This window comes from Falco naumanni, chromosome 2, assembly GCF_017639655.2.
Source record: "Falco naumanni isolate bFalNau1 chromosome 2, bFalNau1.pat, whole genome shotgun sequence".
Lineage (NCBI taxonomy): Eukaryota > Metazoa > Chordata > Aves > Falconiformes > Falconidae > Falco > Falco naumanni.
In genome coordinates, this window is record NC_054055.1 from 27,086,675 (window position 1) to 27,100,577 (window position 13,903).

The following is a 13,903-nucleotide window of genomic DNA, read 5'->3' on the forward strand; positions in this document are numbered from 1 at the left end:
GTAAGGGTGAAGTCAGCAGGAGCACGTGCCAAGCTGACAAATCCACTTCAGCCTGTTCTCTAGTAACAGCCACAAGGTGACCTGTTTAGACAGTTCATACTGGGGTATGTTTAAATACAAACTAAACCAGAAGGGGTGATGTGAGGCAGAGAAGCGCACGCAGACAGCATGGGAGAGGTGACAAGAAATAGATGCCAGCAGCATTTTGCAGAGGAGCACTGTGGGCTGGCTACACCACCTGTCCTGCTACATTCCAACTCCTGAGCAGTGGTGAGGGGAAAGCAGCCTGAGTGGTTCACTGGGGGGAGTTACAACCGTCTTCTGGAAGTGTTATTTTCACCAGTAAGTGACCAGCTTATAAGCTCTTCAGATAATAGCCTTTTAATCGTACATAAGAGTCTTTAACCATCAAAACCCGCTCTGCCACCCAAGCAAATCTCCCCAGCAGAGGGGCAGCACCTTACATGTACGTTTGTGGAGGAGGGGTGCGTCTTTCTGTGCTGTGTATGTTTTGTGGCTCTGTCTCCTGATACTCATTTTAGATTTCCTACTGTTTTTTGGGCGAAGGCACGGGGAACCCATGCTGCTGTCTCGTCAATGCTTGGGTCCAGTGCATGCTGCCTGTTGCTTTGGATACTGGGCTCACTGGGGTGGGACATCCCTTCCTGTCCTCTGTCCTGTATAGTCACCTCTTTGTAACCACCTCTGTATTGCTACAAAAGCTAGAAAGCACAGTTTTGCATCGAACTTTTTATTCCCTCGGCCAAGAGGAAATCCCTGCCAAGGGAAAGCTGAAGTATTTCTCTGAGGGGAAAAAAGGTCTTTGGAAAAATACTGTTAAGTACAGTAAGCTGGCTTGTTATTCACAGTTCATCTTTTACGCCCTAATGTCATGCTGTGAAATAGGCTGAAGCTTGCCTGCCAGATATTTAAAACAGCTTAAAATTTGAATGGTGTCCTGGAAAAGAGCAGAGCTGCCACACATGCTGCTGGTTTATAAACGGCACAGAATTTGCTTAAGCTGGGCTGCTTGTAGCGAAAAAGGATGCTGATGACTGGAGAGATTGATTTGCCTTTCTCACAGATGTGCTTGTCTTGGAGTAGTGCCTGGGGGAGCGTGACTGTGTGGAAAAGCAGCACGTCAGAGCAGAAATAATGTCATGCAGCCCAATGACTGCAGAAGATCCCAGCCCGGAGCTCGCCTCGGGGTATAAAGCCTGCAGACAGAGCAAAAGTAGCAGCGCGCTGAGCAGGAGAGAAGCACAGGCTGTGGAGGACAGGAGCATCCACCCGCTCCTGCTGCTTGCACGCTGTGCTTGCAGCCCCTGGGCTGAGCGAGACGGCGTGAGCGCTGCTCTTGCCGATGAGTTATTTCCAAACTGGAGGAGCAGAGCGGTGCTTCGGAGATGTTGTCCCGTTTTGTGTGGCTCTTCCTCCCTGATGCGGTTAACGCCTTTGCAATGCTGGGAAAGCTGCCCCTCAACGGGAGCCTGGAGAAGACTTTTGTAATCCCGAACATCTCAGGTTTCTTTTCCTGGGATAATGACAGCCTGGCTGACTGGCAGAGCTTTGTGGGCAGGAGCCGGTACGGAGCGGAGTCCCAGAGCGTCACAGTGAAAGTCCTGCTCATCGCGGCGTACTCCTTCATCATTGTCTTCTCTCTCTTCGGCAATGTCCTGGTCTGTCACGTTGTCATCAAGACCAAACGCATGCACTCTGCCACTAGCTTGTTTATTGTGAACCTGGCTGTAGCCGATATCATGATCACGCTCCTCAACACGCCTTTTACGCTGGTAAGACTGGGGCACAGATGCTGTAAAGGCATCAGTTACTTCAGTGACCTTTTCTTTTTTACGCCACTATAGGCAGTGCATGGATGTTCTGCAGATACCTGTCCAGTCCAAATCACAGAGATCTGAGTTATGGGAAACTCAATGTGTCTTTTTCTTCTCTAATCCCTGTCATCTAGTTGAAGATTTGAAATTATCCATTTGTTAAAAGTGGTCCTTTCAAGATAGTACTTGAATAATAATCACCTCACAGTGATTACTTAGTGCTTTGTAGTATCTGGTCTGTTTTTTTCCCTCCCCTCTCTGAAGTATTTCTAAGGTAGTACTATGAACCTCTCGACAAAAAAATTAATGCTCACCATCGTTTGACAAGCTGTGTTGAAAAGCTGTAGTTTCCTTTAAAGTGAGATAAGATGTATAGGTCAGCCCTATCCTGTAAGGAGGTCTTAAAAGGGAAACCCAAATGATTTGACTCAATAGTTAGACTGCAGAAGGACACGCTGTGGATGAAACGGAACAGAGCTTTGGTACCGTGCTGCGGAACTGTCCTGGAGGGCATTGCTGGGCCACTGAGCAGCACCAACGTACCTCTTCAGGGTTCAGAAGCCAGAAAAAGAAACAATTATACAAAATACCTGCTATTTTAAACATACCTTTTACATAGCACAAGGAATTATGTGCCAGAGGTGTCTCAGGTATCTATAAGCATGTGGAGAGGGTGCGTGGGGTGCACAAAACTAACGGTGTTCTGGTTTTAGGCTCGTTTTGTGAACAGTACCTGGATCTTTGGGAAGGGGATGTGCCATGTCAGTAGGTTTGCACAGTACTGCTCCCTCCACGTCTCTGCCTTGACCCTCACAGCCATTGCCCTGGACAGGCACCAGGTGAGAGCTCTCTGAAGGACAGATGGAAAGCTTGGGAGGGTGTAATTAAAATGGGAAAGGATGATCCTGTGTCCTTTCCTTCTCAGCTCCCGGTTTAATGTATCCGGGTTTATGATGCCTTGCATCAAAGTGGGAGATGGGAGATGTCCATTGCTTTGTGACTGCTTCCAGCTGGGGAACAGGAGCTTTTCTGCGGTAGATAGTCCAGGAGCTCTCAGACAAGGAGAAAGTTCAAGATCCTGACTGGAATTCACGCGGGCAGCTCTCCTCTGGGGTGATTTGCCCAGCACCATGGATGTCGGGACATCCCGGTTAGCTTCTGCAGCTCTGTCTCCCTTTGCTCTGGGATGTCTCACCCCTTGTTACCCCAGACACTTCAGAGCTGGCTGTAGCACACTGGTGTTGGTCATTAGCAGAGCTGTGGCTTGCTGTTGATAATGGACTCAAAACTGCGGACAGTCAGGCACTATCAGTTTGGAGTCACCCAACAACCACACAAAACAGTTGACATTTTCCTCTAGAAAGCTTCTCATTTCCAGAAAATACACTGGCTGTCAGAAGTATCCCCAGGGAGATCTGGCTAAATCACAAACCTGTGGTTCTTTGGGTCACCGATACTGAAGAGTCTGAGACTATTTTCTCCTCTCTTTTTTTTTTTTTTTTCTCCCCCCCCCTCCCCGCCATTCTTCTGCTATTAAGTAAATTGAACCTGGAAATTAACATGTGTGAAAGACCCTCCAGTACCCAGTTTTCCCCACCTAGACACAAGTACTGAAATGTGAGGGTAGGGCTGTCATCTTTACCTGTTTCCATGGAGCAAAAATTCAGGCTTTCATGTACAGTTTACAGTCAATGGGAGCTGGGTGAAGACTGTACTGCTTGCATGCTAAATTTCCACATTAAGTAATAGATTTAAGGCTGAAAGACCACATGAAAAAATGATATAATCATTTCCTTAAATATCAATAAGCCTGAATATTCGTTTATTTTGCACAGGTTATAATGCACCCTCTGAAACCTCGCATATCTACTGCAAAAGGTGTTATCTACATCTCAGTAATCTGGATCATGGCAACTTGTTTTTCCCTACCACATGCTATCTACCAGAAACTCTTTACCTTTGAATACAGGTAAGTTTGTGCCTTGATTTTCTCCACAGCCTCCCTGGAGGCCAAACTCTCAGTGGTTGTACTTTGGCATCTTCTATTGAAAGCCCTGAGCTTATGTTGAGGTCAGCCAAATATGGATCTAGTCTATAAGTTTCATCAGATTCCTTTTGCAATGGCTGATATTCTGTCCTTGTTTCTACTTATAATTATTTTATCTTTATTCTGTCACACTAATCCCATGAAATAGGCTAAGGAGTTAGAGGGTCTGGCCTGGCCCCTCTAGACACTGGTGTTTTACACGATGTACCAATTTGACCTGTTTGGGCAGACCAGGGATGGGGAAAAAACCTAAAACCTAACAGGTTTTAATCTACTCTTTAGCCCTGGGAAAGTGAAAAAACCTGCCTCAGCTGCTTGTCCCGTAATTGTTCCATAAAATGCTGTTATGAGCCTTGATATTTGGAAAGTGCTTTAATGAGGGAAAGATCTTTAATGTGTGCAGATACTGTGTTTGTGTTTGCCAAAGCACAGACAATAAAAACCTGCTTCTGTGCAGCTGGAAATTTTGTAACTGATGAAATTCATAAAATTATCATAAGGTCATGAATGCCTATGAGAAATTATCACCATATTGCTCATAGGCTGCTCACAGGCTGAAGTCCTTGGACAGCAGAGTTCTGCTTGACTGTGACACGTGCTTAAACGAGCTGTCTGCCTCCAGGCTTCATGGCTGGAGCCCTCATGCATCTGCCTCCTCGTTCCTGACGTATTTCTCCCGCAGTGGCCAGCCCCATGCTCTCTCACCTCCTGTCTGGTATCTTCACTTGCAGCGAGGAGGTTACCCGGTGCCTGTGCCTGCCGGATTTCCCCGAGCCTGCTGACCTCTTTTGGAAGTACCTTGACTTAACAACCTTCATTTTGCTCTATGTCCTGCCCCTTCTGATCATTTCTGCTGCCTACATGACGGTGGCCAAGAAACTCTGGCTGCGCAATGTCATCGGGGATGTCACCACTGAGCAGTACTTCGCCCTTCGCAAAAAGAATAAGAAGACCATAAAGATGCTGATGCTTGTTGTCATCCTCTTCGCAGTCTGCTGGTTCCCCTTGAATTGCTACGTTGTCCTTCTCTCCAGCCAAACCATCCACACCAATAATGCCCTGTACTTCGCCTTCCACTGGTTCGCAATGAGCAGCACCTGCTACAACCCCTTCATCTACTGCTGGCTCAATGACAGCTTCCGATCAGAACTGAAGGCTTTGCTCAACATGTGCAGAAAACCTCCCAGGCCCACGGAACAGCGGCTTCCCTCCACAGTCCTGTCCTACCAACTGGCTTGGCCAGAAAACGCCAACTTCAGGAGGTTACAGGCCCCCCATGTCCTTCCACCAGCCTCCAACATCCAGTCAGGAAAGACAGACATCTCTGTGGTTAAGCCGATAGTAGCTGCAAGCTGAACAGTGGCCCTGTAAAATCTGTGCAACCACATGGGATAAAACCAAGCAGGAGGTTCTGCAGGAGGTAGTATGGAAGAGCAGCATGTTTGATGCAGGCTGATGATAGTGGCATGAAGTCCCTAAAGGGGAAAAAGCAAACTCCTCCGGGGAGGGAGGGAACTCTCTTTGTCAACTTGACTTTGGGCCAGCTTGCAGGGTGGGACTCTGCATGTATGTCGCTGTTATCTGCATGACTAAGCCTTTTCACCGCTGGGGCTGTGTGTGTGTTTTGCTGGTACTTAAAACACTAAAGCAAGAATCTAATCACATCAGGCCTCCCTTCCCCTTTTCCAAGTCTTTTTGTAGCAACATGGCAATGATGGAGATGTAGACCTTTAGGCTGCTGGCTTAGATCCAGTGCAACTGGTTAGGAAGGCATCCTTTCTCAACTGGCGTCTGAAAAGTCCAGATCTGTTCAGAATGAATGAACTGATATGCTTCACAAATCCTGGGGTTTTGTGGAAACAACCTCAGAGAAGTGGGAGGTAAGATGGACGTTGATAAATAGAAGAGTCCCTTACATTGCAGGCACTTTTTCTAGGTAGGGTAGAAGAAAAATGGATGCCTCTTCTTTGTGTAAGGAGATGGTGAACACCAACCTGTCCGCTTGGCATCTGCTGCCCATGCTAAATCACACAGATTTTTTCTTTCCTAAGATAAAGCAATGAATATTCAGACAGCTTTTCTTCAAATAGAGAAATAAACCCCTAAGAGCTACTTTGGAGAATGTTGGACATACCACTCATAGTTGGAGAATGGGTAAATACACACGAGACTGAGTTTGGGCTAGGACCTTTCGATCAGAGCATCTTTGCATTATTGTCAAGTGGCAGCTAAAGGATCCCACACTCTAACTTTTTAATTTGCCTTTGAACGTTGCTCTCTTATCCCATAAAGTGCCTGGGAAATTCTCAGATCAGGTGTTCGGGACATTTCATCCCAACTAAGATGCTAGCTCTCTACAATCAGTACATAAATGAATTGCTTTGAGAGAACAGATGATATCTCTGATAGCCAGTAATACAAGCGGAACATTTCTCTGCAAGGTAGCCTCTAGTGATCGCACAATTCTGGTACATTTAAAGACAAGCGTGCCATCTCCTTCTCAGGGTGGGCAAGAAAATTCATGTGGCTGCAACTGTCTGGAGTAGTTTGCAGAACTTAATGTTCTTAGCAGAAGAAAAGCTGATTTTGAATAACAAAAAATAGGGGCATTCCAAAAGCTGTACCTTGTAATGCACAGGAAAGCAGTAATTCTCAATTAGCTTGAATGTCACACAAGGGTGCCCCATTCCACATTCAACTTGCAGCAGCCAGCAGTGAAGAGAGAAAGCTCTTCTTTTTATAAATGGCTATAAATGGCATATAAAAAAAAAAAAAAAAAAAGAAACCCTGTTTTTCCCGATGTCCTGTAATACACTTACATTTCTGAAATCATTTTAAGCCTTGTGCAGCTTTTTCACACCGAGTATTTAAAGAGACTGAAATGCCTGCCACTCCTTGCAGCTAGGCTGTCACAAGGTGTTACCAGTCTCTCACTTTGAATCCAGCACTGTTTTACTCCCCTTTATCAAGGCCCCATGGATCAGAGTATTCTGTATCACTGATATGCAGAATCAAACCTTTCCTGCTGCCTGTTCAGCCCCATAAACCGGCTCCCTTTTCCTCCCTTAACATTTGCAATGTCAGCCCTGAAGTGGTCAGGCAGTCAGACTAGATGATCATCGCAGGTCCCTTCCAACTGAAATTCTACTGTTTACCAGAAAATAAGCCTTTGGGAATGCTAAGTACCTACGAATCTATGAATTTCAAAGAGGAAAGTGATGAAGGGGTATTTTTAGAACCATAGTAACCTGGACATACTCTGAACTGCTCTAAATCAGACCCATTTCCCATTTTGGTTGCACAAGACCTAACCTATGTGTTCACCATAAGAAGAATTCAATTAACATGCCATGAGAGAAGCAAGGACCGCAGCCCATTTCTGCGCGACAAGAGAGAGAGGTCTGGTAGTGTTGGGAAACCCTCTTCAGGAGAGTTTGGGAAGTTAGCCCACCGCCTCCAAAGTCTACTCATCGGACATTATCCTTTCATTTTTCCCTTTGCCTCTTCCTTTCTTGTAATCACAAACTCCAATTTAATTTCGGGGTCCCTCGTAACCCTTTGTAGTCATCTTATTACTTTTTGACTATTGAAACATTTCTCCCAGATACTAAAGTATTTTCCAGGAGAGGGAAAGTGTATGCGTGCACATATGGGCAAGGGATAAAGTGACAAATTAGATACTACATTCAGTTCCCTCAGTCAAAAGAAAAATGGTCTGTTTATGTGCAGTTTCTAGCAGCAAATGTTCACTCATTGGTAGCAAAGAGGAGAGAGAAGAGCGCTGAGGAGGAAGCTGAGAGGGGAGGGAGCGTGTGGTGGCAGCAGGGGGAAGAAGGGACTGAGAGGCAGGACACAAGGGCAGGGGTTGGTGTGAGGAACGGCGATACAGGGAGCCAACGCTCTCTTCTTCCCACCTTAATTTTGTCACAAGTTTTGTAAATGCCGAACAAAACTATTCTGAAGGCTACGTCTTTGTAGTTTTGTATTCATTAATAAAAATCTTTCTTTACTTGGGTTTCTGGAATGGCTTTTCTCAGCTAGAAGCTAGCAATGAACGGAAGAGCATCCCTGTCTGGGGCAAAAGGAGAGTGAAAGCAGATCAAGAGACCCTTCCCAAAAGCATCGTTTCTTCACCCAGGGAAGCAAATGGTCAAGGCTACAGTTGGGTTTACCTATGGAATCACCTGGCTCAGGAATGGAAAATGTCTTCTTGTGTGTTTGGGGTTTTTTAGAGAGTCTGCCCCTAGGGAAATGCAATGTTTCAAATCTTCATATAGTATCCAACATTTTGCAGGATTTTTTTCTCTGCTTGGTCACAAATGACTGGAGAGAAAAAGTCTGCCTGGAAATCTGCTTCTGAAGGTTAGATTGTGCTGGTAGCTTGACCTTCTGCTTTGATCCTTCAGAGCATCTCCACATGCCTCTCATGGCTTCTGCCAGACCAACACTATGGTGGCTCTGTCCTGCCAGCATCCCCTGCCAGCTGCGGGGAGCCGAGTGAGCACGAGGCTGGGGGACTAAACTCAGAAAACTAAAGCAAGGCGTTCTCAAAGTATGATCCTGCTGCTGTCAGTCTTATCAAAGAGGGGAGGGAAAATTTTTCTTTTGCATTTTGAATTCATCTCTTTACATTTTAATGCTTTATTTTCTTTTGTAACTTCTTTTATTCCTTTTTTCCAATGAATCAGTAGCTGAAAAGACTCAAGCACAAAGGCTTACTTCAATTGCCATTATTGTTTGTTGTCTGATGATGACTCTAGTTGTGTTAGATGTCCAGAGTTGCTTTCTTGCCCGTAAATCATTGCTTTTCAGTTTTGTCAGCATGGTGTCTTTGATTTGTAGTACTTAACCATCATCAAATACAGGCAGGAGTTTACACTTTGCACATCCCACAGGGACAAGACTGATGAGACACCAAAGGACCTAAAATTTTGAGGGCAAAATGTCTCTCAGTTTCCCTACCAGAGCAGGGCATGCTGCCTTGACTGCTCTTGCATCAGCTGTCATCCCATCATTCTGGGGACTCCTGGGAAGTCACTGTGACTGGTGTATGGACCTTAGTCCTACTGGCCTTGCTGGATATACTGGCAGCTCCATCTGAGGGAGCTTTTGGTGTGAGAGAGTTGCGGGTTAACGGTCGATGGGAGCTGACGGACAGGCTGGCAGCAGAGGTGAGCCTCAGGCAATGGTCTCCTACCCGGTGCTTTAATACAGCTTTGACAAGCCAGAACCCTTTGGAATGAGCCATAATTTACATCGGAGGTCTTTTGTTTCCCCTTTCAATGAACACAATGCAGTTGTTTCCAAGCACATACCTATGTTATAATGGATTCTGCAGTTAGATCCTTGGATCTAGCTTTGTCTGGGACCGGGGACTCGTCTGAACTCAGTAAGATGTTCTTTCTGAAGCTGAAGGTAACATCTTCAGATTCACCATTTTTGGATGCAGTTGTCATTCTTCAAAGAGAACCTTGCTGTAACTCCAGGAGGCAAAATCCTCAATTTCCCTATCAAATGCTCCAGGGGCTCTGAGCAGGGCTCCTGCAGCTACAGCTCTGGGTCCTGCACCCCTGCACCAGGGGGAAAACCTCCCTCCTCCAGGCTCTGCCCAAGCCTGGAGCTGGGCACAGCGGGGCCATAAGAAGTGCTGAAGCTGTTTGACTCAATTACAGAGCACAGGAGGGATGGACCCAGTAAAAAGAAAAAAAGAGGCAAATTGGACAGTGAGCCTTTACAGCCTGTCCAGGAATGAACCAGTGGCCAGTGGCCAGCAGCAGTACAAATTTTAGAGAGAATAGGACAGAAGCTTGCAAGAGAAGGACATGGTTAATGCACTAGAAACGGTGCCCTTGAAAACTGTACATAATACACTGTGCTACAATGTACTTAATGTGGTACACAGCGGTTTCTGATGAGCATCTTTCCTAATTAGCTATTTTTCATTTTCTTCATATCTGATCTGGGATTCTGGAGAAACATTTTGCATTCACTGGTGCCTCTGAAATCAGTGGGGGTTGTGTTCTGAGCACACAAAGTACAGTATGATTGGAATTTTTCCAAAACCATCATGTCCTGGGTAATCTAAATTGGGTGTCCAGGCTTCACAGGTATTTTCTCATTCTACCCCAGCTCTGTTGCAGACCAGGGGGTTCTTTTAAAATGTGAATACAGCGATTGGTATGTAAACTGCATTCAGATGCCACCTTGGTGAGCATGAAGGGATGGTCTGAGTGATGATAAAATGAGATATGTGTACAGGGTGGATGTTATCTTCTTCCATTTTCTCTTTTGTGTGTGTTTGCTTGCTGTGGCTTTTTGTGACCTTTTGAATGTTGGTGTTATGCAGTGCTTTGAAACAGGTGATTTAGTAGCTAGCCATAGAAAAACAGACCTGCAAGAACAAGCCTGGGGGGGTCTTCGGCGTGAGAAGGGACTGGCTGCTCCAGATCATGCTGTCGGGAGGCTTTTCTTTCCTCTCTGGGAATATAATGAATCAGAGCTAGCCATGAGGCATTATGGAAAGGGGAGGTCATTTTGACTTTCCGAATTTCCTAAGCAAGTCAGTTCTCCCTGGTCTCACCCTCATAGCCACATCCTTGGAAGCACCAAGTCCTGTGTGCGTCCGGGTGGCCTGGCCAGGCTGACTCCGGTGTGACACGGAGCTCAGGGATGCTGGCTACTGACCCCTTGTTATGCCTGTTGGGTTCCTGGTTGTTGACAATGACGAACTGGATTTTGGACGGGTGTTTTGTACTCTTCAAGGGTTAACGGTTAGTTTTGTTATCTTTTCCCTCAAAATCTTGCCTGCTTCTGCTTCCATAAACCTCAGGCAAGGCCTGCTGGTTTTTCCCTTCCTTTCCAGTGTCTTTATAGACACAGACTGTCCCCCTGTTGGGGTGAAGGAAGAGCAGTGGTGCAGGGGACATGCTGTGACCTTGTGGCCATCCTCCTGTCATCGCACCACAGTCCTCTGCTCACAGCCTTACCGGAGCGTGGCTCTCTGGCCCTGGGGCAGTGTGTTCCCCCAAGCTCACTGGTTCGGCTGCTGTCAGCCATGTCCTCGGCTATCAGTGTAGGTCAGGCTTTTAAACCTGGCTCAGTTGTTCCCTCTGGAGCTTTCACGCAGGTGCCTCCGGAGCAGACTGCAAACGCGGCAGAGCGGTGCCTACGGGGTAACGAAGAGTACGCGAGGCACTGAAATGCTGCTCATTGCACGAGACCCACACAGCCTGAGCACAGGAGTTTTGTGGAAAAATTAGTTGCATTTAGAGAAGGCATCATCTGGCGTATGAATAAGGGAACTCGATTAAGTGCACGTAGGTAAAGTTAATGTTAGCATCTCCGAAATCTTGAATGGCTGGCTTTGCAAGTTTCATGACTTAAAGGGTGCCATGTTTTTTGTATTCGAAAGTGAAATTATTTGTATTGACAATACTGTGTTCTTATTTTTCTATTTCCTTGAAAAATATCATAACAGACCTATGAAAATTAATTTACAAGTTCTAGGAATTTATGAATGTTAATTCTGTTTCTAACACTGTTCCTAGTGTTTCATTAATTTTCTCCATGTAGAATTATGCAGAGACTTTGAAAGGGAATGAAGATGATGCCAGGCTGTATTTGGCAGCTGCTGTTATTCAGAGGTCTGTTCCCTGCAGCCCCTCGACCCCTTGCCCTCTGTCTTGCTGGAGGGGACAAAGGGGGCAGTGACTCACCAAGACCTATGAACAACCTGGGAAGCCCTTGGGGCTGGTGCAGCTGCTGGATTAGCCGTGCAGTGCCCTTCTGCTGGGTTTTGCTGCACACACCACCAGCGTCTGGGGCCTTTGGCTTTCCTGGGCTGGAAAAAAACCCAGTTTGTCTCCCTGAAGACAACCTCCCTGGAGTGTAGATACAATTAGCCGTGAGACTATAGAGACACGACAAGATAATTGGAAAAAGATTTATTATTGAGAATAATACCTGATTTATTATTATGCTTTTCTGTGATTATTTGTATCTCTATGACACTCTATTCTCTTTGTTACCCAGCGTCTATACCTTTTCTGGTGTACCCTGTGCCAGGGTCCAGGCGCGTTGCCTGCAGCTGCACCGTTTGGAAGGCAGGTGCAGGTCAGCCAGCGGGCTTGGCTGTGAGGCAGCCTTGGCAGAGCAGCAGCAGAGGTCACAGCATCTGTGACCCGTGGCAAACCATGGGTCACAGATGTGAAGGACGCTGGCCCAGGGAGCCTGCATAGCTGATAAACCTGGATGCACGAATAGAAAGGAGGGAAGTCCTGGCCCTGGTGTAGAGCGACTGTTTGGTACAAGAGGTCAAACATGGTGTGGTGAAGCAGTGATGGAGCAGAAGCAGCCTCCTGGATGTCAGCTGGGCTGTGGCCGTGGTGATAGGGGTGCACGGGCACTTCTGATTCAGGTAGTTGCTTTAGCATGTGGCTCCATAGGTATGGATTTACTGGGTGCAGGTGTCTAGTTGTCCTCCTGTGGAGCTGCTGTGATGGATCATTCTCCTCTGCAGAAACAGCTCCTACCACAGGCTGAACATCTGAGCTTCTTGTCAGGCAGCCTTCCTCCAAATCTTGGTCCAGTGAGGATGCAGCTGGTGCTGTGTTTTTTAACCAGCACTTTGCTTACAGATTCTTAGCAGCTGGGGAAAATCTCTCTTAAAAAAAGTGTTATAGTAGGCAAATAGCTAAAAAATGCAAAGGAGAGGAGTTAGTTGCCACCATTTCAAGACTGAGAAAGGCAGAGATATGATAAGTATGTGTATGAATCAGAAAAGACAAACACAGATATTAAAAAGGACTCTCAGGGTATTTTAAACCTAAAGTTTAGGCTGAATAAAATGTTCGGTACAGTTATATTAAGTAATAACCACCCTTGTGGATTTGCCACTTGAGAGCAGAGAAGTCTAGAATTCTCAAAAGCATGAAAACTGATCTAGAAACTCAAATGCCTCTAATTTTCAGCCACTTCAGCACGGAATGAAAAAAGTAGGTAATAATATGATGCTGACATGTATCTTCTCAGCATTCAGCTGATGCCACAAGAATTGGTATGGATCCAATACTATTGAATATCTTTGTCAGTGACATGGACAGTGGGATCGAGTGCAGCCTCGGCAGGTTTGCAGATGACACCAGGCTGAGTGGTGCAGTTGATTCACTAAAGCAGGAGTCCTCAAACTTTTTAAACAGGGGGTCAGCGCGCGGATGAAGTGGCAGGCAGCCATCTGCAGCTGCTTGGTTTCCCCCCCCAACCCCCCGCGGGGGGGGGGGGGGTGTCTGTAAATACCGGGGGGCGGATTGAGGACCCTGGGGGGCCATCTCTGGCCCACAGGCCATATTTTGAGGACCCCTGCACTAAAGGATGAGGGGATGCTATCCAGACAGACTTTGACAAGCATATGGAGTGGGTCCATGTGAAACTCATGAGGTTCAACAAGGCCAAGTGCAAGGTCCTGCACCTGGGTTGCAGCAACCCCTGGTATCAATACAGGCTGGGGGGTGAAGGGATGGAGAGCAGCCCTGCCGAGAAGAACTTAGGGGTACTGGTGGATGTAAAATTGGACATAAGCTGGCAACATGTGCTTGCAGCCCAGAAAACCAGTTGTATCCTGGGCTATATAAAAAGAAGGGTGGGCAAAAAATCAAGGGAGGTGATTCTGCCCCCTCCACTCCACTCACCTGAGACCCCACCCGGAGTTCTGCCTTCAGCCCTGGGGCCCCCAGCACAAGAAAAACCTGTTGGAGCCGGTCCGGGGGGGGGGGGAGGCACAAAAATGATCAGAGGTTGGAGCACCTCTCCTGTGAAGCCAGGCTGAGACAGTTGGGGGTGTTCAGCCTGGAGAAGAGACTCCAGGGAGACCTTGTTGTGGCCTTTCAATACTTAAAGGGGACTTTTAAGAAACACTTAATTACATATTACCAGGCCCTATAGCAACAGGACAAAGAGCAATGGTTTTAAATTGAAAGAAGGTTGGTTTAGACTGGATTTAAGGAAGACAATTTTTTATGATGAG

The 13,903-nt window shown here is 46.6% G+C and overlaps 1 protein-coding gene across 1 annotated transcript; it reads left to right on the forward strand.

The window, feature by feature from the left end:
• The first annotated feature begins 20 nt into the window (after window positions 1-20).
• GPR83 (G protein-coupled receptor 83) lies at window positions 21-6,641 on the forward strand. Its single transcript, XM_040583656.1, has 4 exons — window positions 21-1,793; window positions 2,549-2,674; window positions 3,671-3,804; window positions 4,614-6,641. Exons 1-4 carry the CDS (start codon window positions 1,407-1,409, stop codon window positions 5,236-5,238), a joined length of 1,272 nt encoding a protein of 423 aa, XP_040439590.1. The 5' UTR covers window positions 21-1,406; the 3' UTR covers window positions 5,239-6,641.
• The last annotated feature ends 7,262 nt before the right edge of the window (window positions 6,642-13,903 follow it).